Genomic DNA, 24507 nt, shown 5'->3' with positions numbered 1-24507 from the left:
TCAAATGGTCACCCTACTTTAATACAAATTATACTTTCGCTTAGTCCAAAATACGCCTCCAAATCGCTCAAGAAATCACTGTCCAAATAACTTAGTAATCACTTTATATCACTGATAGTAGATATTAATCTTATAAATCACAAAACATCACTGAACTGTCCACGTGGGTAGTACACCTATTTATAAAACGGAGAATTTTCTAGTAAGTTCGCGATAGTACTCGGTAAGAATTTCCGAGAACCGTACACAAAAATGTATAAATAACTTCGAGGTCACACGTGTTTACGGCACTTCTTGATCCTAGGGCAGGGCTTCTTAAACTATGGGTCGTGACCCCAAATGGGGTCGCGTAGAAAAATTCTGAGGTCGAGAGATTTTAATGCCAAATATTTATATACCATTTTATAACATCACTAGAGTTGGCGGAATACAGTGGACTTGCAGCGTCTAGACACGCGCATTTGTTGAAGGTTTTAAACTAATATAAATACAATTTTATAATTTTTTAAGCAATTTTTTAAATTTTAGATTTTTGTGTTTCAAAACGAATTCTAAAACTATATACTTTCATATGTATATATGTATATTGTTACCTAATATAAATAAATCATCAAAAATTAGTAATTCATTTTTCTTTTATGGGTTCGATCAAGAAACTCGCAATCATAAATGGGGTCGTGAATGACAAAAGTTTAGGAAGCCCTGTCCTAGGGTTCCGTGTTTATTGTTTAGAGGGTTCTGTAACTCGAGCTTTGTAACAACATGTTCCAGGATCACACCAACATACGCTTTAGTCTTGGCCACGGTCAGTACGGTGATCAGGCACATAGGCAATGGACCTCTGTGGGATCTAATAGTGGTCAAACAATCTCACGATTGTAGGAATAACTGGTGGGCCCACATCCTGTACGTCCAAAACTACGTATACTACGATGGTTTTTGCATGCAGGAGTCTTGGTGAGTGTTATTACATGTATATTTATATTTCTGTAAAAGACAAAATAGCCTTTTTTATTTATAAATTCAAATTCAGAAATTCTTTATCCAATGTACGTCGCATAACATCACTCGTTGAAGAAATGCTCCATCTTGAGAAGAACATGCATAAAAAACTCTATTTCATCAACATTGAAATCTGTCATTTACACTGTAGTAACCCTTAAAACATAAATTTTCTATGACAATTTACTTTGAAGCTTTCTAAATATTTCTTAAGTAGATATCCCGAGTTTAACCCTTTCATTGCCAGCGCCGGAATTAAACGGCAACCATTGGACACGCCGTGTGTATCAGCGCCGCATCTAGATTGCATCCATTTGCCGTTCCTTATATTGCATTGTAATTGAATCGATTCCACTAAGTGTACAATCATGTTGAACGCGCCTCCACTCAAAAACAATTTTTCGAAAGTGAAGTATGTTTTTGGATACTGAAATTTTAAATATAAAAAACGCATCACCGCAATAACTACTAAGGTCTCTACTAAGGTCTCGGCCCAGCTCTTCACGGGGCACGGGGGGTTCTCTGAGTACCTCCACAGGTTCAAGCTCAAGGAGGACCCCTCGTGCTTCTGTGAACCGGGCGTGGACCAGACCGTGATCCACCTTGTAGCCCACTGTCCCGCATTCGGGTGAGTCCGGTTCGACTTCGAGTGCCGGCCTGGCGTTAAAATCAGGGAGGAGTCAATAGCCTCCCTGATAAGCGAAAAAGAGACCAAAGACGACTTCCTCTCAAAACAAAAAAACAATGTAAATAAACAGAAATAAAATTACAAAATGTTAATGTCTAACGAGAGAGGAATCAACGGCCACAGAGCGAAGGAGAATGAAAGAAGAAATGTGGAAGAAAACCGAATGAAAGATCTAAAGATGTATAAATGAAGAGTAAGAAAACAAAAAAGATTGTGAAAAACTAAATAAATTAAAACAAAAAGTCCCTGTCCCACACCAGATAGGGGGTATATATATAAAAAAAATAACTACTAAGGTTGACCGAAAGACGTTTTACTTTATTTAAATCAGTAGGAATAAATCGAAGTAAAAGGTGCGTTGTTTGCAGTGCAAATAGCAAAAGACGGGAATCTAAATATGAATGTAATAAATTGTAATGTGCGATTATCCTAACTTCCATTTTTATATAATATACCAGTAAAATCTTTAAATGTGTAACAATTAAATGGGAAAATTCGAACATCAGCCTACCGCCATGAAATGTGCACACTTCGCGGCGCTTCCCGGTTCAGCAGCGTCACTTCGGCGGAACGTAATGCGGTAGGGAAAGGGTTAAATATGTGAATACATATTCAAATAAAAATCTATGTATTGGCTTATTATTATAAGAAACTCATTGTTGACATTCTGATTTATTATATCAAACTCGATATACATTTTTCTTAATAACAATCTATAGAAGCACTCGTTGAACGGTGCGACACTAACGCCCTCTTTTATAAGAAATGTCCTCAAAACGGTAATAGGAAAAACAATTAAAAGCGATAAAACAAGAATAATGAAAATAATTAACAAACTCATAAAATGACTGTGATGTTAGAAATATAAATTAAATGCGGTAAATATAGTAATAAAATAAATGAGAATTAAGAATAAAGAAATTGTCAAACTAATGTCTCAAAGCTGAAGAATATGAGAAGCAAGTGAGGCAATGTAATGAAAGGAATGAAAGACATTGTAAAGGAGATTAGAGGAAAGAATGAAAGACATTAAGAAGGACATAAGATGAGTGTGGAAATATAGAAATTTAAGTGAAAAAAATATAATGTAAATAAAGACCGGGACTACTAACGGCAGGGATCGTAGGATAGGCCCCAAAAATAAGGCCATTGTAATAAAAATTATAGTTGCCACTTTAATTTAGCAGTATTTTGCTAATGTGCTATAAAGATGGCTAACTACACTTGTATGCCCAATCTAGTCCTAGTTGTTCGCAAAATAAATTCTTTTGTTAGTTTAGTACATTGTCTTCACTTGAGAATGTTACATGTTACTGATCATTGCAATAACATTTATTTTTAGAATTAAAATATTCTTGAGTGTCCAAATTGTATTAGTTGTTGTTTTGTGTTGATACTCCAAATTTAATTTACGTTTTTTTATTCCCATAATGAAATTCATGTATCTGCATCCATTTATAATAAAGATACAAACCTATATTTATTCTATATCATGTTAGTTTAATTAAAACAATTTTTTAAGTATTGTTGATGAATCTAGAAAATAAATATAAATGACTAAATTAACATAAAATCATGTTCATATTATTTATTTCACTACACAAAATGGGCAAATAAGAATATATATATATATATATTTTAAAACAAATATTCCTCACTGACATTCAACTACCCTTATACACATAATTTTCCCACAGTTTCTAACTGACATAATCTGTCTAATGAGATAAATGATAATACATAAGAGTGATTTCCTCTTTTGTAAATGTTTATTTATAATTATAGATTCATTATTTCTGCAACAATACTGTAATATAACCTTAATGATTACTAACATATTTAATTTTAAGGTACCTCGCAGCCGACATGCAGCTCTTTATTGTAGGTGTTCTAACCTGCGTGTTACTTCGGGATTCGCGGTCCAAAAAAATAGGACTAACCATTTTGTTCCTGATCTCCCTGATCATTACCTCAGCCAGCACCTACTTCTTACACTTGGACCCAATTGTGATCCAATCGCCAGAGTAAGTACCAGTTTGTATTTAGAAGATAAAAATTTACAGTATTATATCTAGCAATAATCTCAGAAGGGGAATGCCTAAACTTAGCTCTGAGATGGAATCAGAAATGAGGAGATCCATAGGAGAACTGAGGTCACCAATGGAGCTCAAAGAATTGCTAGTTTGAAATGGCAGTTTCCCGAGTGGCAATCTAGAGCCAGTAGACATAGTATTGGCCCTCTCTATGTAGACCAATGATATAGTTAATATTGTAGGAAGTCATTGGATGCTAGTACTGGATCAGATCTTTGAGGGAAGCCTATATCTAGCAAGGGGTGTCTATCGACTGAATTGGTGATAATGATGGTTTTTTAGGAGGCAATTTGCTAAGGTAACCATAATTAGGTTTGAAAACCAGCCTTCATACAAATAAGTATAATATATAATAACCATAAAATAACATGAAAGTCAGGAAATCTTCAGTCAACTTTATCGTACATTAAAATAATTAATATGGACAAAAAAATAGTCCTGATACCATGTAGGTGCTTTTACTACTCACATGTAAGAGAATGACTTCATAATGTAGAAATTAGAATAGATTCACAAGTGCATGCATTTTTTCAAATTATTAAATATTGGACAACCAAAAACTTGTTAACTTTACGCAAGCTATGATTTTGAACTTAACAATCGATCCATTAATTAGTTTGTAGAATTTTACTGATTAATATGTAGAAACATGTCCAGTTCAACAGATTATGCAATGATGGAAAAGATAACTCATGTCTTGTTTTGACAGTTTCATAAAATATTGAAAAACGTGGTATAGTTGCCACAGTTGACGGTATATAAATCTAAAGAGACTTGACAACGAAATAGTCAATCTTCGTTACATTTTAGGGACTGAAATGCAGAAGACATGACCATTTTAAATTTAAAGTAAAATGTACAAGTTTTAGGGCACCATTTCTGTATGGACATTGTGTGTATGCAGTTAAGATGTAACGACCTTTAATTTATCATGAACCTAAGTCCACGATTTGTTTTAGGTAATGTATTGTAAAAAGGTTTTTACAAAATATTTTTTTTGCAAAATAAAGCTCTGATTATCCAACATTCGATTTGTATATTTTCAGTAAATTGCATGTAGAACACATTGTAACTGATTCTCGTTTCCATTTAAATAACAAAATTGGTACAAAAACAAACATACATACTAAGACATTCGCCGTCGTCTCCCGTCTGTCATATTCGTCGTTGTCATCTGTCATAATTGTCATCTTAATTTTAAGGCAATAGTGCAAGCCTATTTATCTACATATATGTGTTTATCATTATAGGTTTAGGAAATATAAAAAATCGGTATTTTGCCGATATTATTTCCATAAAATTTTAACAAAGTAAATAAAATTTTCTGTCTGCGAATCTAATTCGTAAATCACACGAAAGTTCATTTTAAAATGTTTATTATGATTCCAATTAAATGTACTAACTCTATTTATAACATAGAAAATGCTATAGCGCAGCTAAACTGCATTAGTTAAAAATTTCTTTTCCTTAAACTAGAGGCGTAAGTTCTAAGTAAAGTTTCGGGAGGAGAGGACCTGCTCGACGGTGGATCTTTGCTGCTATGGTCCTCGGGGCCGACGACTGGTGTAGCGGGCTTAAGAAGTACTCCTTACGATGTAGTGGATTATCTTCACTATCTGACTCCATTCCCAATCTAACCGAGTTGCAAATGATCCCATCTACGCTGCTTTAGAAGCCCTTTCTAATAATCAACTAATGTTCGCTCTTTAAAGTAAGGAATGGAAGATATTGTGACGCATGAAAGAGAGTGATTAATAAAGAAAATACTGAAAAATTATTAAATAATAAAGTCCTTGATCCCAATAAGTTGGGGGTAGGAGGGGCCCCCAATAGCGGGGGCTATTAAAAAAATGTTCGCTCTTTAAGTTCTTAAATTATTTAAAAGGTTAGGTTAGGTTATCTCGCTCCTGCCACCATCGCATAAAAATTAGCAATAAATTTATTCCGAGTTATTTCTTGTATAATTGTATATGTTATATGTAACTCTCTTATGCAGAACGCTTCGCACGATGTACACGGAAAATCGAACGTTCCGGCACATGTACATCGCGGGGCACACCAACCTATCTACATACGTACTGGGCCTCGCCGGCGGTTTCCTGGCATACCATTGGCAGACGGAGGCCAAGGACATGACGAGATTCAAGGTCTGACTCACTTTCATTAACTTATTTTAGGAGAACTTTAGAAATACAACTGTTCTCTACAGTATCTGTATTGAAACACTGTTGTGTGCAGTAAGCCGTGTGGTCATTTCGTGTGGTATCAAATACCAATAACAGCACTGTTGTGTGAATTAAATGGTATGGATGTTCTATACGGAATAAAATACCAATATTTAGCCACTTCCGCACGAGGCCTGAAGATGCCAAGATCAAACTCCTGAAGATACCCCGTGGAGGGGTGAAACACATGTTGAGTAATTTGGCGGTGGCGATTGTGTGATTCGCATTGTTTGCCGCATACGCATTTATCAGCGGGCTGGCGGGCGGTGGATTTCATTGCACGACTACCACTGCATGTGCGGAAGTGGCTAAATATTGGTCCTTTTCTTACTTAGGATGGACTCCCGCGAGGTAACGCCTGATTCCATTAAATAGGAATAAAATACTATTGATAACATTGTTGTGTGAAATAAACCGTAAGGCTGTCTCATACAGAATGAAATATTACTTATAGCACTTGTGCGTGGAGTTAGCCTTAGGGCTGTTACATACGCAATGAAATACTTCTAATAACTTCTTTTTTGTGAAGTAAGAAGTATGACTGTTCCATACGTAATGCTTGTATTTACATATGTATTTATGTAGCGTTATTTATATATGTAGCGACTACTAGCACTTATATATTTTATCAGCCGCTTGCCAACTCGCAAGTTTCGATCGACGCCAAAATAATACTTTTTGACGGACTTTGAGCAACGTCTGAAGTATAACAGGACCATGACTTATGCGCCGCGAGACTGGAATTTTCCTTGATATTGTAAGAGCTACATTACGTCATCATCAGCGGTTTATCGAAAAGGGGAATCCCACAGAAATATAATTCTTTATATACATCAGGCGAAAGAGAGCGCTATACAATACTTCTCGACTTGTTATTGGCTATTTTTATTGGTTGAACATTGTTTTTATACTTTTAAATCGGTATAAATATGTGCTAATCTTGGGGAAGATATACACACTTCTATTTCGGACTTCGTATTGTATTATCCTACCAGCTTTAGGAAGGTTCCCACAATATTATTCACGCAGATTTAAAAAGTAACTACGAAACTTTGACGTCGTCCGAAGGAAAGGCGTTCCGACAAATATTACAATCTAGTTCTATTCATCGCTTTATTTGTTTATTAACATTTATTCTCAGCCTTTTGTATACTTCAATATTTCTCACCAATCTTATATAAATATAGGAATGCGTGATTGAAATTTAAGGTGATTAATCATTGGTTTAATAATTAAAAAGTTTTACCAACTGCGTCTTTTCTCTACTTTCTGTCAACCTCCTCGTGACATCTGTCATCAAGGAGTGCCAAAAAAAAAGACTATAGGTAACAGAACATTCAGCCTTCTCCCACATATACATCTTACAATTCATACCATTATAAAATAGATTTATATTCTACATTGATTTATTTCATTTATTTTAAGTTGTAATTCAGCCAATTAAGATTTTATACAAATTAGTATTAAAACAAATATATGGTAAACGATTGGTTTATATGGTGCAATTATCAGAAATACTTCATTTTTTAAAATGATGACACAAAACAAATGTTTTTAATTTTGCAGAAGTACCGATGGTTGGTCTGGGCCGGTTTGCCTTTGGGGGTTATGGTGATCATGTCCGGGGTCTTGTTCTACTCCAGCACGGACACCACGCCTGTTTATTTTAAAGTGGCATACGCCATGTTCTCCAAACCTTTCTTCCAACTCCTGGTGGTTCAATTAATTTTAAGCTGCATATGTAAGATAGAAAGTAAGTTGGACTCAATATAAATATTATTCTCAACCTTAATGAAAAACATATAAATTAAAAATAATCAGCAATATATCATTCACAGTTTCCACAGATAAAAAATGATTTAATAAAAGAATGATGGCACGGCGCAATATTTATAGTTATTGGCTCTAAGTGTAAAAGCTTTAAAAGTAAAAAAACAAACAAATGATAGTACAATAAGAAAAAGCGTTTTCAAAATTAACATTTTTACATATTAAAATTAATTATTGTTTACATCTGTCCCTTTGTTCTGCCAGAAATTATGGCTGCATGCCAATAGAATAAATACATATTTCACATTTTCGCTTTTTACAGGATGATTGAAAATATGTGTCAAACCTTTAATGGTTTTTGCTGACAAATAAGCTGCATTTCCACCGTCGTTCCCGATATTGCTACCAAATGTCTTTGATTCATTATTTAACTAAGAATACTATTGATACTTCTATGATGACAGGTGTGTACCGTGGAATAGTCGAGTGGCAAGGATTCTCGTGGGCAGGCAAACTCACGTACGGAGCCTATCTGCTGCATACCACGTACCTACGTGGATTTATCGGCTCCCAGCCTTTGCCTATCCACATGTCTGATTATAATGTGGTAAGTTGCTCTTATGAATATCAATATGAACCCTACTTAGCATTAACTGACTCACTGGCTCAGCATGAACTGACTCATTTACTCAACATCAAATGACTTACTCACTAAGCATGCATGAGTTTTGAGTTGATCGTAAACTTGGCTGAATAACTTATTTACATGATTTATATTATAATGTGTACAAGAAAATTTTTTAAATTTCATTCAAGAGAGTAACTGTTTAGTTTCTCTGATTCGGTGGTAGTTTACTATTAATAATGTTAAAATAATCGTTAAAACTATTCGAAAGCTCATGTAAATGCATACTCAAATAAAAATATAAATAAAATTTTGAAAAATTTTTGACGACGAATTAACACACTGAGCACGAACTGAATGAGCAGCTAAGGACAGACTGGCTCACTCAGCATAAACTGACTTACTCGCTCAACATCATCATACTTACAATGCGATTAAAATAAGAATAGGACCGGCCTACCGGCCTAGCCAGTGGCTAAAGTCACTCGCTCGGTTACCTTCGAAGCAGTTTCCAAATGCTTAATGTAACTTCCAAATACATCACGCGATATATGAATATTGCCATCTGGCCCTGGTACAATTCTTGCTTGTTTTAACTGGTCCAACAACATAATGGCACGTTTTTTCTCTTCCTCGAAGTACTTATCAACATTGCTGATAATCTCTCGAGCTCGCCGATGTAAAACACTACCTCTTTTGCTCATTATAAAACAAATTAAACAATCAACAAAAACAATTATTATTATTTTTTTATTTTCATATATTTAATGCTGACCGTACTTATATGAGTGAAGTTAGCCGAGAGCCCGTCCTATTCTTATTTTAATCGCATTGTATTGAACATGCACTGACGCCCTCAATCACCACAAACTGTCTCATACAGTTGTAAATAATTAATAAGATTTTCATTATACGCGAAGCTAATAAATATTTTATATTTCTATTTATATATTTGTTAACACACGGAAATAAAAAGGTGCCAGTTTAGGAGCGACGTTATACATTGTTATATCTTTGCAGTTAATTTTGACGGCGGCAACAGTTCTACTATCATACCTGTCGGCCGCAGCGCTATGGCTATGTGTCGAAGCACCGGCAGCTGCTCTTACCAAAACTTTATTTATGACAACGAAGCGGGTTACAAGACAATAAATTATTAAATAATTACCTCTTTTATTTTTAAAATAATAGTTACATTCTTAATCATACAATAAGATATACAACTCTATATAGTTACAGGAATGCATTCTAATTTTAAAAAAATATTAAAACAGCTCTATATGGTATGATCATGCAATTACAATATTGAGTATAAGATACAATAAGAATATAAAATAAAAATACATTGTTTTTAAGCATGACGGTAAGCAAAGAAAGTATAATCTCGATTGCCAGAAGTTTAATCTCTGTTTGACGTGTGATTAATTGTATGCCTGCATATTTGTATGTGTATCTGTTCTTGTGCGCATAGGAGACTAAATGTATTATTTTAATAATAAGAGCATTCCTCTGCTTAAATTTAACGAATAATTTATTATGTGATAATGTGTAAGTCTTACATTATTTAGACTAATACTTTTTTATTTGCTTTAACTTTTCCACCTTACCACTTTAATTGTACATATAATTTTCCTAAAACGCAATCTTGCAGTGATGCAATTAATTTATATTTTTACCGGAAAGAGGTAACATTGTTGCATTTTAATTGCGCTTTGAAAAGGTGATGGCAGCAGTGGATGTCAATAATTGTAAAAAATGGTTCAAAAATTCACAAAGCAACAAAGATTTAAAAATCTTTTTATTTAGTTACAGATATAATTATTAAAATTTTTGATTATTTATGGTGTTGTAATAATAAATTAAGTGTTTATTTATTATATAAATGATCTTTATAAAATAAAAATTAATTAAATATTGTGTATTTTTTAACATTCACCTTCTTTTCGGTTGATAAAAATGCCGTCCCAATCTCTATGATGCCGAGTTTGCAAACTTGTTACTTGCTAAAGTTGTTCGAGAAAAAAGCAATAAATAAATTTAGGAATAAACATGTATTTGGGTGATCAATAAATTATATATGATCATCACAGGGAAAACGGTAATCAATACAAAACAATCTTGGTTAGATGAATATGAACAATGTGCAAAAAACGCACTCACGCCGTGGCGACAATATATGTATATCTTTATTATAAGGTTGGTAAGGCATATTGCTGTAATAACATTGATTTATTATACGTAACCTAATAACTTTTAATTAACTTTTCCTAATTTAAAATATAAATAATATTTTTAAAATGACAACAAACAGAAATCGATGAGTGAATAAAAAAAATCGATATTAAACGTAGCAATCGAATACTATGTCTAAATGAAATCTCGTGAAGATTTCAAATGTCACCTTTGTTACAGATTCATTCAAATTTCAAATCCTCGTTCAATCCATTCCTATTCATTACTTGCACCCACTGACGTCTTGTCATCTCCATGGCGCGTTCTGGAATTTGTTAAAATGTACTGTTTTAATGTAGATAGCAACAATATCAATTATTTATAGTGATTTCTTACGTTGCATTAATCGCTTCGTGTATCTAGACCGAAGTGTTCACAGCTACTGAAATACAAGGTTTAGAGGTTATGCACATATTGAGATCGTATTGTCCAACCAAACTCATCAAAAAATGACCGAAGTGGACGCCAGGGGCCACAGCAGCGTGGTAGCAATACCATGGCCGTTTTTAAAAAGAAAAGTGGAATGCGCAGGAGGCGCTTTCCTCAGGTATAACAATATAAAATGTCACGGCGAAGATACGCAACTTTTAACGTCAACGTCGAAGGAAAACAGCGAGGAGGTAATCTTTGAAGACGATGTGGATTACCTGCGGAGCCTGGATCCGAAGGATTGGAAGAGGCAAGACCACTATGCCGTCCTAGGTATGAAAGACCTTCGTTACAAAGCAACAGAAGATGACATAAAACGTGCTTACCGCCAGAAAGTACTTAAGCATCACCCCGATAAGCGGAAGGCACAGGGCGAGGAGGTCCGAAGCGACGACGACTACTTCACCTGCATAACGAAGGCTTACGAGACCCTGGGCACGCCGAACAAACGTCGATCTTACGACTCCATAGACCCACAATTCGACGATTCAATACCTACGTCTACTGAAATAAAGAAAGATGGCTTCTTCAAGGCTTTTGCTCCATTCTTTGAAATGAACGCCCGCTGGTCTGAAAAGAAGCATGTGCCTTTGCTAGGTGATGATGACAGCTCACGTGAGTACGTGGAGAAGTTTTACGCTTTCTGGTACGAGTTTGACTCTTGGCGTGAATTCTCTTACTTGGATGAGGAAGAGAAGGAGAGGGGTGCTGACAGGGAAGAAAGGAGGTGGATAGAGAAACAGAATAAAGCAGCCCGTGCCAAGTTAAAGAAGGAAGAAATGGCGAGAATACGTAGTTTAGTTGACTTAGCCTACACAAATGATCCGAGAATCTTGCGTTTCAAACAGGAAGACAAGGACAAGAAGTTAGCTGCCAAGCGTGCTCGGCAGGTATGATATATATTACATATTTATTTATATATACCTGTATATTTAAACTTCCAGCTGCACCAATCAACCACACTTTGTTAACAATGATAATGGCATATCATATTAATTATTTATACAGGGTGATTGGTTATAGGTATAAAAGCTTTAGGGAGATGAATGTATAACTATTTTGCTGCAAATTAATTTATGGTACACCTTATTCAAAAACCAATGGCTTCAATTCTGAAGTATATTCACACTGAAGGCTTTATATAGGCTATATAAATAATATAATGATACTATAGTAAGATTTGTCTTTCCAAAATTTAGATTAATACATAATAAAATTAATTTAGATTTACTATCTATTCCCTGTTGACCAGTGTTTCCTAATATGGGAACCATGCCTTATGATTTAAATGTGGACTTGACAAGAATTTACGAATTTTAGAAAGGCATGTAAATGCCTACTTAAATATATTTTTAATTTGATATCCTTTCAGGCTATAAAAAACCATGAGGAAGGTATTTAAATATATAACATACATGTGTTTGATTTTTAATAAATAGATGTATAAATCACATTTTGTGCATTAATTATATAGGATTGCTACTGCTTTTGATCAAATTTGCACAGGATAGGCAGACCATAATACCACAATGAGATTGGCAATTGGCCTGCCAAGCATGGCAATTATGGTATATCCCGTAGATATCCAGTGGGAGGCCTATGCCTTGCAGTAAGTGTGTATGAGCTGAAACAATAGGCTTTATACTATTTTCTCAGCAATTTTTGGAATATCAGTTTGGGGCCCCCAAGTTTATTGTATTGTAGTGGGGCCTGGTACACTGCTTAGGCTGATAACCCACATAGCAGGTTTAGGTTTATTCACCAATCAGACCCGCTACCTATATATGAATATTTTAAAGATTTTACTAATATTGTATTAAAGAGATTTCATTAAGAAAAGGACTAATATATAGCTACTTCCGCTATGTAGCAGTAGTTGTGCGATGAAGTGCACCGCCCAACAGCCCGCTGATAAATGCCCATGCGGCAAACAATGCGAATTACGCAACTACCACTGTTAAATCACTCAACACGTGTTTCACCCCTCACAAGGAGTGTATTTTAATAATTTTAAATGTCACTAAAGTAGGAAAAAAAAGCATTGTTTGCCACATGTGCATTATTCAGCAGGCAGGCGGACCGTGCACTTTATTGCACGACTACTGCTACAAAGTATAAGTAGCTATATATTAGTTCTTTTCTTACTTAGGATGGACTTCCGCAAACTAACGCCTGAATCTATTAGAGAGATTTCATTGTTATACCTCTCATTCCTATATCCACTGCACACATATTTACTATGAATTTATACATACTTCTATACAGAATGATTGGATATAGGAGAAAAAGTCCTTCATACGGTTATAATATTTTTGTTAATTATTTTAAATAAACTTATTAATTGCATGATAATTCAAATGTATTAAAAATATGTGTATCTTGATATTTACAATTTATAGATGCTACCAAGACCTCTGGATTTTTCTCTGACCTTAGCCATCTTTAGGTATGTGAATTTCAGTCAGTTATGTGGCAAGGGACTTTACATATTCTTTAAAGTAATAATTTCTGCATACTCCAAACCATTATCTGAATAATGGTGATATTGGAGTTACTGACGTAGATAAAATTGCTGGAAGTCATTGGATGTGGGCAGCATTTTTGTGATCAGTAGCCATCTGTCGGCTGACCTGATGATGATTAGCTACAGAATAAAAATGAACCATTGTGTTCATTTATATTCTGTCTAAAATTAAAGTATATGTGTGTAGTATGAATTTGTTTAAGACTTCTATTCTTTTTAGAATTTGACAATTTAGCCATGATAAATTTAACCTAGTGAAAAATTAAAATAGTTCACATATTTATTACAGGATGCTGTCCAAGCCAAAAAAGCAGAAGAAGAGCGTCTGATGAAAGAAGCACTCCTCGCTAAACAGAAAGCAGAGGAAGCAGAAAAGGCGCGACTTGATGCGGCGAGAGCTGAAAGAGAACAGCAGAAGAAGAATTTGCGCAAAGAACGAAAATCTTTCAGAGATCTTTGCAAGTCTAACAATTACTACGCTAAAAACGATGAAGAAACTGTCGCGCATCTAGCAGCTGTAGAAAGGATCTGTGAAATGCTCAAAGCAGTGGAGTTACAAGATTTCATGAAGGAGTTAGAAGCAAAAGGCAGAGATGTTTTCATCAAAGCTGTAAAAGATACAGAGGAGAAATTAGAAGCAGAACGTAAAGCACTGTTTGAGACAAAGAAAACAGAGGAGCAAAAAATAAAGAAGAGCGCTGCAATAAAAGCATCAGTTGAATGGACACCGGAATTAACACAACTTCTTATTAAAGCTGTTAATCTCTTCCCTGCTGGGACAAATCAGAGGTGGGAGGTGGTAGCCAACTTCCTAAATCAGCATGGCACTTTTGTGGATGATAGACGTTTCAATGCTAAAGAGGTTCTTAATAAAGCCAAGGATCTACAGAGTTCGGATTTCTCAAAGAGCAGCCTAAAGAAAGCGGCCAATGAGGAAGCATTTGATCAATTTGAAAAGGACAAGAAAAAAGCTATGAACAACATTGATGACAGTAGCATATCTAAGAATGATGCTAAAATAGTAAATGGGATAGCGAAGCCCAAAATGAATGGTGATATGGGCAGAGATGCAGTGAAGGAAGAGAAACCCTGGACAAAGACAGAGCAGGAGCTGTTGGAGCAGGCCATCAAGACGTTCCCTGTTAGCACACCTGAGAGATGGGATAAGATTGCAGAGTGCATTCCTAACCGCACCAAAAAAGACTGCATGAAAAGGTACAAGGAGTTAGTTGAATTAGTTAAAGCGAAGAAACAAGCAGCTAATATCGCCTAGCATTCTGCTCGGGTAATGCTATAACAGCTAAACACGCACGGAACGAATAGCATTAAAAGACAAGCACAGTAGCTAGACGGTTAAGAGTTTACAAGAAGAAACCTTACTGTGCACTGAGTAAATGTATACAGAAATAAAAAAAAATATATTCAATTTCAGATTTACACATCATTTTTTTCTCGGTCATATGAGATAGAGCTACAAATAAGAAATGAAACTACAAATTTTAAATAAAATTCCAGTGTGTTTATTTACGCGTATTTATAATCCTGTGCGTGTTAATTTAAAATTTTTAATCTGTGCCCCGAACGCGATGAGCTATCATGGAAAACAACATGGCGTCGATCGCGCGCATGTCGGCGGGAATATTGGTGATAGAGCTTTTTCGCGCATAACCTCGTGAATTATATAAAAATCGATACCGGACGTTTTAATGCATTGTTATTGTAAAAAAAAATCTCCGTTTACACGACACTATTAAATCCCGTGTCATATTTTTGTATTTATTTTGTTTGTGATGAATGAACATAGTCAATTTAAAAAAACAATTAACATGTGTTTTATTTTTGAAGGGCGATCAAAACTAACATATCGTATGATTTTTGTACTTTTTGTAGATTTTGTTTTGGTTATTATGACATTCACTAAATCATATTTCTTTAAAACTGAATGGTGAATTATAGATTAAAAAAATGCAAATTTAAAAAGCCTTCTGTCAAAGCTACATTTTTTTCGAAAAAGAATATTATTTGACAAGTATATAACGTGCTAGAATTATACACGAAAAATTATTAATATCTCCATGGTTAATGTCAGTCAACGGTTAAAATAAAGTTCAGATAATTAAGTTCTATATCAAAATTGATTTCAAAATACTAAAAGATTTTGACCATGGCCGTCCAGATCACCAATGCATGTCAGCACTAGTGTAAAAACGAGCTTTAACATAAAAGCGATTCTGATGCGGCGTTTCATCGGATTTTACATTGCAAAATCAGGGTATGATATTGTGGTGCATTGATATGATCAGGGTTGTACCAATTATCATTAGTTTCTAATTTTAAAAATCTACAGAACTATGTGTAATTATAAATAAATATAGTTATATGTATGGCCATTACTGATTTTCATTTCGAGTACCAAATTACCAAAGAGGTTTTCTTGTAGTTATTACCTGTCATTTTTTCATATTTTTTTTTCTTTATTCCACAGATATTAGTATCCGTGCTTTTATTTTTACAGTTACATTAAAATTTTCGAATATTTTTTGTTCGCATTTCTTAATATCACAGTATTCACTAAATCTCTTAAATTATCTTGGGTTCTTAAATCATTGATGTCTTGTTCAGTTTTTAACTTTACATTTCGTTCGACCACTTCCTTATGCCTACTTTATATTGGCATCCTCATGTTGTGCGCCAGTATCTGTACTGCGGTTACTGTATTCGCCACATCGATGAACCTTGCGATCGCATCTTGAGTCTCGTCCGTGTAATACACGCACGTGTGTGACGTGATATTGCTACCGCGTCGTGATGGACATAGTTATACAGTCTGATTTGTTAATATTACTGTCTTCTAATCTTCGGAGGAGGCTTGTGTAATAGACATACCACAGAGGATAGACAAGTTGAAGCGACGATGGGCAGACCATATAGCACGCTGAAGTGATGGCCGCTGGAACCTTCAGTCTGAAGTGGGGCCAACGAGCAAGGTGGAGCGTCTATTCGACTTAACGACCCTGTTAAGTTGAATAGACGCTCGATGTAGACGGCTACAAACCGATGCTCTTGGAAATCTTTAGAGCAGAGTTCCCCAAACTTTTTTCTGTCGTAGATCCCTTGCCATGTTTTTCCGTGTTTGTGTTGCCCTACTTACCTGATATTGATTTCCTGTAAATTTCCTGTAGTGAAGTTTAGTCTTAAAAACTTAAAGTAAAAGCACATGTTAATTTATACATTTATTAATAGAATTTAAATTAAAACTAAAATAGTTTTGTGTCTTATTAAAAGACGTTTGTAACACTTTATCAATTTATTTAACACACGAACAAATTTTTATTAGCGCTTGAGTGCGAGCAAAAAGGACGTGCATTCGTCGTAGGACTCTGGGGCGCACTGTGCTCCGCGACCGAGTGAAAGCGGGCAATAGAACAAAGGCGCAAAAGAAACAAAAGTAACAAAAGGTCTGCGCCCGCGTCACCGGTGCGTGCATGTGCTCGCTGCACTAATTCGGCACACTAAGTTCGCCCGTCGGCTACGCTCGCCCACAAAATCTTACACCTATTATTCATTTAGACATCACATCAGTATATATACGACTCCCACAAAACTACTTAAAATAAAATTTTGTATCTGTTAAGTAAATAGGTACTATCAGTGTATGTGTTGCGATCCACTATCGTGGACCCCATTTTCATTTCATGGACCCCCAAATTTTTTTTCGCTGACATAGACCCCTTGCAGGTTGTCATAGACCCCTGGGGGTCGATATAGACCACTTTGGGAATCACTGCTTTAGAGGATGATTATGTCCAGAAGTGGATGTTCCATGTTCCAAACTGTATTAAAAGCCCGATTTGATAGAAGCTATAATCACATTGAAACGATTCCAATATGAAAAGAACCCACAAGAAACTCATACGGGTTTTTATTTGTAATCACTTGTACAATATTATTTAACACGTAACCGGAGCAATTCATTTCCAAGCGCTAAAAAAGTAAAGGAAAATTTTGCTACCTCAAACTCGCGGATTCAGTGAGAGTCCGATCATAAAAAGACAGATGCCAATGGAAGAAGTTAGACACGACCTATGCTATGAGTCACACTGAACTAAGAGATATATTGTAACTGTAACATTCAAACTAATGAATGGAAACTGCAAAGTAAAAGTGTGTACATTGATTGCATTTGATGTTTTTTTTTTAAATGGTCCCCGCTGTTTTCGGACAGGGACTTTTTAATTCTAGTAATTTATTCATATTTTTTATTATTATCATTCTTCTCTTTCATATATCATCTTATCTGTTGTACTGTTTCTTTCATTCTACAATTTTCCCAGTCTTTCTCTTTCATTCCATTAGCCATACATCCATCCTCAACCACTACATTCTAGGTTTCCTTACTATTTCATTTTGCAACATTATTTATTGTTCAAATATTTAACACGTATTTTCTTGAAAAATTGATGAAAACTCGATGAAATTGAGTCCTTGGAAACAGGAGGCCCGCGGACTAAAAAATTACGTTGGGTGATCGTACTCCAGTTACAACGAAGACACACACATGTGGAGGGACTGTACTCGTGTAGGTGTATAGTGTAGTGAATGAGGTGTAGTGTAAGTTATGCGTAGCGAAGACTACTCGGCGGTCGGGAGAGACACGGGCCTCTCCGGACCGCCCTCGCTTGAACACGGGTTAGGCGGGCGCGGCCGCCGTCATGTGTATTAGTGTACATTAATTCTATTGTCTCATGTGAAGTTTTTGCTGCTAGCCTTGCGGCTTTTACAGCTTCATCGGAAACGAGTTCACGGAACGGATGGGTCCGTGAACTATATTATACATTGATCAAATTTAGCGCATATTTATATCGATTTTTAAAAGTATGAAAACAATATTCAACCAATGAATACCGTCAGCCAATCACAGGTGAGAAGTATTGTATAGCGCCGTCTCTTTTGCTCGACGTAAATATCGAGCGCTCTAGCGGGGGATTCCCCTGTTTGCCGCTGACGATGACGTCATGTAGCACACACAGATTGAAGACTCATTTTTATTGAAATATTTAGTTCTGTTCATATCTCTTACAATGACCAATTTTATATCCGTTGACTATTCCTTTGTTTGATCATTGTGGGATATTATTTGGCCTAGATATAGTCTTGTACGTGTTGAAGTGACGGTTGTAGTTTTTTTATAAGTATATCTCACTAATCTTTCATATAATAAGGATAAGGATATCTTGCTTTTTTTCTGAAAGACGATAGCGGTAAATTCCCCGTCGTGCTCAGTGTAGTATTATGTAGCATAAATTAAAAATATTCTTTTAATTCGTGTATTATCTATTTACTAATTTGAGAGCCCTTTTGATATTACTTTTCTGTTCTATACCATAAATAACATTATTATTTCGTCGTTTCATATTATAGACGCCATTAGCAAGGCATATGCCTCCCTTAAAGATATCTTCGGGGGGATATACAATAATCGCCATGCTCGATAGGCCGGTTGGCGATCGCAATGTGGTAATAAGTTACGCAGAGGACGCTGCTATCGTCTGGACACATGATTGTGAGCAATGGCAATCCTATATAATTAATGCACAGTGTTAATGTGTTAATATAAGATTGTATCTCGGGAACCGAACCCACGAGTTATGATTGCAAATCTCAATCCTCTACCATTGGGCTTCCATTGCTCAACGTTACGATATAAACTACCATATTTGGGGCACGGGATGAGTGTTCTTGCAATAGATAAAAAGTTTAGTGATATATGAAACTAATGTATGTTTTACTGTTGGTGTATATAATTATTTTTTAATGATTTAGTGGAGAAACCTTCTCAATGTTGAAGAAGGATCCTGGAAACTCTGTTCGGAACTTGCTGCTTTCTCCTATTATTTTATTTCGATTTTCCATTGTTCACGCTTCTCCTGGACGCGCTGTCTCTACAGTTCGGGACCACGTTTCTCTAGCAATGTTTCTATGTATAATAATTGAAGGTTGTCACCGCTTATAGTTTACAAATGGTTCTTATTTTAACTCTTACTTGTGCGAGTTTGACCACCAACTCAGCTGATGAAAATCGTCGATGTGTTTCAAGATGAAGCACGCAGATTCAGACCCTGAAGAGACCTGATTATAATTCTTGAAAAAAAAAAAGAACGCCGGCAGATCGAACACTTATTATTGACAGTGAAGTTTTTGTGAACTCAATATGGGTTTAAAATTACAATTTATGCCTTTCATTACAAGCACCATAGAAGTGTTGTAACTAGGAGGGGAAGTGGAAAAAAAGACTAATTCAACGTTATCCTCCATCATCATCGTGCAATGCAGCCAATAGCGCTCACTGCAAGACTTATACCTCCCGCAAAGCCATCGCCACAATTACCGGCGACTTCCCGCGAACTCGACCATGTCATCGCTTGAAAAAAGGCTTAAACGAGCGACATTTTATAAATAGTAACAGACAAATTAAAAGTCGCAAATATAATCAAAAATCTTTATTAAAATTATACAAAGTAATCATAAATAAAAATTCGACGCAGTCGAAGAAATTAAATCCTCGTTTCGAAACTAAAGAATTATAACTATTACGTACCATACTTTACTAGTACAAAATATTAAACCCAAAAAAAATGCTCACGATATAGATAAAAATAATAATTATTTAAAGATAAACCTTCGAGTTTGGTACAGTTTTTATAAGGCACTGGATAGGCCGTAGTAGCACATTAAAGCTAAATTATATTCGCACCGTGTACAAACAAAAATTGAAACTGAAACGAAATATTTACTTCAAGTGTTAATATCAGAAAATGCAAATTTGTCTGTCATCTGCACGATATAGATATGTCCTCTCGCTCGTATATTGATTCTTTTTGTTTACACTTCAAACTGACTTGTGTTACGACTGATTTCTATTTAATTCGATCTTGAATAACATTATGGTTCCCTTTTAGAATTAATGTCGTTTTATTAAAAAAAAAAAAGGTTTTTTGTACCTTATGAATGATGTAATGTCTAACGCCAATCTTAATTATTCCTTTTCACTTTCTTTATTTCTTTCTTCAATTTATATTCGGTGAAAAAAAAATATAAAATAGGCAATAGCTTTTATGTATAAATAAATTTTAAAACCTCTAAGTGAACTAATAGGTTATATATTATTTGACATTGACAGATCCGAATAATTCCCGCGCTTTCATATCGAATCCGAATGGTAACTTAATTTAAAAAAAAAGTTAAAAATTCAAATTTCGATTATACACAGCGCGTTCTTAACTATAAACGTATTTAATAAAAATATTCTAAATTAAAAAAATTAAGTCTTCTAAAATATTAATTCACGTGAGAATTTGTACACTATCGGATTAAATCAAATTAAAATTTAATACAATTTTTATTCATTTTTCGAACACAAATGACATAATCATATCTCAACTGTCATTTGTGTTTTTGGCGCGAATGACCGTATAACATTTTTTTAAATAACTATAATAATTATTACAATACGTAATACAAAATTTAAGTACACAAGTCTGTGCAAAACCTTCTTATTGTCAAATTTAAATTACGCGGATAAACAAAATTTAGGCCGATGTGATTTACATGTGTTTATATTGATGACCACATTAGATATCCTGTTAAATGTGTAATGAATGAAATGAGACAAGGCCACCTGGCGTCAATCCAATTGTACGTTGACAGTCTTTAAAATGATTTACCAATTGAGCAATGAACTTTACTTTTATGCGCAATTAAAAGCAGATAGTAATCACCAGAGATCGAATATTGAAACTCATATTTACTAATGGTTAACATAATAAGCAATGTTATACATATTTACTTTCTAAAAATCCCCAAACGTATGATGCGCTTATATGACACCATATTACATGTTATATATAAATCAAATATAAAACTTTCTAATTAAAAAAAGTTTAAAAAGAATAGGGAAAAACTATGTTATCAACTAAATAGATGCCTTTTAATCAAACTCTGAATAAGGTTGGGTAAACATACTTAATAAAAAAAGTTTAATTTAATTTTATAAGAACAATTGGCACAAAAATTGAGACAGATATATATGTATATATATTTATATGGGGGACTTGACATCGCGTAATGTAAATATGATTTATGTAGATATTGTGTAACAGGAAACTAATAAATCTTATCACTGGAATTGTTTTTTTTAAATCATAGGACATAATTTATTTATAATCAGTTCCGAAATAGAACTGTTAAGTGCCAATATTTAATTATTTTTATAAATTGGCAAGGTATATGTCGGATCAGTTCCTGTATATAATGGTATACCGACATGAGCCACCTCCAGATGAGTTTTGAATTTGTTAGAAAAAAAAAATAACTATACATACTTTAAGACAAATAAAGATCTGCTTGTGTACAGGGATGGTTCCTTTAGTTAAAACTCTTTGATGTCGCTTCCATAATTAGGTTAAAGTAATATTCATTTAAATATCCAATCTCTGGTAAAAGAAAATATAAACGAAATAGAGAGCCATACATCAATAAAGAATCTTTAGTTACATATAATTATGAAGAAATTCTTTATTATAGATTAAATATATATACTTTTTGAAATGATAATAACCATACACAATTATTTAAGTCATCCAATAGCACCAAAACGTTATAAATCATCTAATAAATGTAACAAGATTATTAGAAAAACACATTGTAAGATGTAAATGCGAATTATTAACATGTATGTTTACCAAACAGTATATAAATATTTTTAATATCTACCCTCCCAATTTTTCTTTGCCTATCATCCTAGACTGGACAATTTTTAAGCACAAAAAAATATGTATGGAGTAGTAAAAGTGACGGAATGCTAAATGGACACAATGAACGAGACAGACCAATCAGGAGACTTTTCCAGGGTGCTTTTGTGTCTCGTCTGAAGCTTCCCAAGGAGCCCCTGAGCTTTGCTATCTTAACAGAGGATTTGAGATAAGCGTCATTCACATTCTGCTTCCTCAAACCAGAGGAATTTACAAGAGTCACTCGGACATTCATGTGATGCAGGTCAAATAACTAAATACTAAATATTTGAGAAATTGCAAAATCTTGATAAGTGAAATTATCATATTTATTAATGCATAAAAAGAATTGCGAAAAAATCTGGGAAGAACTGGTTGCGGAGACTGTTATGATTGGCCACAACAACAAATATAAAGCTTATATAGCTTATATTTTATATGTAAATGGCATTAGAAGCCTATTTTTTAAAATTATGACCAGTCGTCAAGGGAATTGGATTGTTTCCAGTTATTCAATAAGCATACAATATCGTCGCTTTTTGGTAAGAACTCTACATGGAGCTTACGATATAGGTTAAGGTTAGGAAGAAATTTTTTTAACATATAGTACAATTTAAAAGTGAATATTTTAAAGTAAATATACAGACATAATAATATTATATATATACAGAATAAAAACTTTTAATCAATATTGCTATATAGAAACCTTAGTCAGTCTTATATTAAATAAATAATATTTAGTAAAAATCAATTGCAGACATTGCAAGGGTTTTCACACAAAGACTTAAATCTCATGCTAAAAAAAACTAAAATCTTTATATATGATTTGTTATCCAATTTGTTGAATTTTTTGTTTTGAATAGAATAAAACAATTTTAGATCTCTATACACTTATGGTAAGTTATTACATTATATAAAAAACCTAATGTATTGACAAAAAGAAATTGCAGACACAGAGATTTTTTTAATCGAAAAATTGCCATAAAAACGTAAAAAAATCGTAAAAAATTTAATGTGACCAAAAAAATTCAATTTTACTTCCCAAAACATGTTTTAAGAAAGGAAAAAGTAAAATACTTAATTTTTTACTTGAAAGTGGCAAGAGTACTTACAAAAAATAATAGATTTTCGAGAATCAGCATGCTCTCAAAAAAAGTGACACTAAAAGGCCAAACTACATGTGTTTATGCAAGTGAGAAGACAAACTCCATCTTTTCATCACTTATAGACTTGAAATACAGTTCCTCCTGTTATTTTATTAGGAACTCATTGAAGCCACTTCCATAATTTCTTAGCAAATAACTTTAAGAAGTTTCAAAACATCATCATTGAACATAATGACTGTATACATATAATAGAGAACAAGTCTTGTGTGATACAAAGGGATCCATGATGTTTCATGAACTCAGGATCTGAGCTGATGTATTGAATTAACAATTCTAAAATTGACATATGATATTTACTTAAATATTAGCATTATAAATATGTTTAATACAATAACAAGTTACACATAAAACACACTATTACAATACTTTAAACACCAAAGACAAAAATTATAAATTCAAAATGGCTGCCAAATGGCCACAGAATATGTAATGATCAATGTTTAACAGAAATTATTTTGTTAAAAAAAGATCATTTATTATTATTACAAGTAATATTTATGAAAAAAATGTAACATATGATTAACGCAGATAAAAGTTACATCCACCTAAAAGTACTAAATATAATTTTTGGCCCAATATAGCGAAGGATGTGTAACATAAGATTAAATGTCATAGGTGTTTGCTCTTGAGTAATACAATTATATGATATTCATTTATCATTGGAGGGAATTTTACTTAAAAACCAATATATATTTTTAAGTTTTAGATTAAATGCACCTTTATAAAGTATGGACTTATGGCTTATAAGTCCAATAAAGACCCTGTTTATATTCAGATATGTTCAAACAATGTTGAGTAGTTAAGATATGAGATTCTCATTGTGCTTTGTACATTCATATGTAGATCAGGGGTGTCAAACTTTCGGCCCGAGATGCTAAGGCTAAGTAAAAATAAAATATAAATGTCAATTAAAAACAAAACCAGCATATATGATATAAGTCGTGCAAAAAATTTCACCTGAAAT

General features: G+C 34.0%; 2 protein-coding genes across 2 annotated transcripts in view; both read left to right on the top strand.

The window, feature by feature from the left end:
- Positions 1-9579, top strand: part of LOC137921525 (nose resistant to fluoxetine protein 6-like) — a 35953-nt gene extending 26374 nt beyond the window's left edge. The window contains exons 7-12 of the mRNA XM_068764314.1: positions 772-957; positions 3541-3714; positions 5780-5930; positions 7575-7761; positions 8243-8385; positions 9424-9579. Of these exons, the coding sequence (XP_068620415.1) occupies positions 772-957; positions 3541-3714; positions 5780-5930; positions 7575-7761; positions 8243-8385; positions 9424-9555 (973 nt within the window). The 3' untranslated portion in view covers positions 9556-9579. The remainder of the gene's footprint in view (positions 1-771; positions 958-3540; positions 3715-5779; positions 5931-7574; positions 7762-8242; positions 8386-9423) is intronic.
- Positions 9580-10862: 1283 nt separating this feature from the next.
- On the top strand, positions 10863-15970 carry LOC137921315 (dnaJ homolog subfamily C member 2). The gene is made up of 2 exons (XM_068764007.1): positions 10863-11954; positions 13878-15970. Exons 1-2 carry the CDS (start codon positions 11085-11087, stop codon positions 14859-14861), a joined length of 1854 nt encoding a protein of 617 aa, XP_068620108.1. The 5' UTR covers positions 10863-11084; the 3' UTR covers positions 14862-15970.
- The last annotated feature ends 8537 nt before the right edge of the window (positions 15971-24507 follow it).

This window comes from Battus philenor, unplaced genomic scaffold, assembly GCF_028537555.1.
Source record: "Battus philenor isolate CCGP_79_NKW_IND1 unplaced genomic scaffold, ilBatPhil1.0.hap1 SCAF_19, whole genome shotgun sequence".
Classification (NCBI taxonomy): Eukaryota; Metazoa; Arthropoda; class Insecta; order Lepidoptera; family Papilionidae; genus Battus; species Battus philenor.
The sequence above is the reverse complement of the archived record's forward strand: the minus strand, read 5'-3'. Positions and strand labels throughout refer to the sequence as shown.

What these genes read in the sequence shown, in the direction of transcription:
- LOC137921315 (XM_068764007.1), top strand. Translation starts at nt 11,085, where the DNA reads ATGACCGAAGTGGACGCCAGGGGCCACAGCAGCGTGGTAGCAATACCA. An exon ending in CTGCCAAGCGTGCTCGGCAG is followed by an intron (nt 11,955 to 13,877) that starts GTATGATATATA and finishes TATTTATTACAG; the next exon opens with GATGCTGTCCAAGCCAAAAA.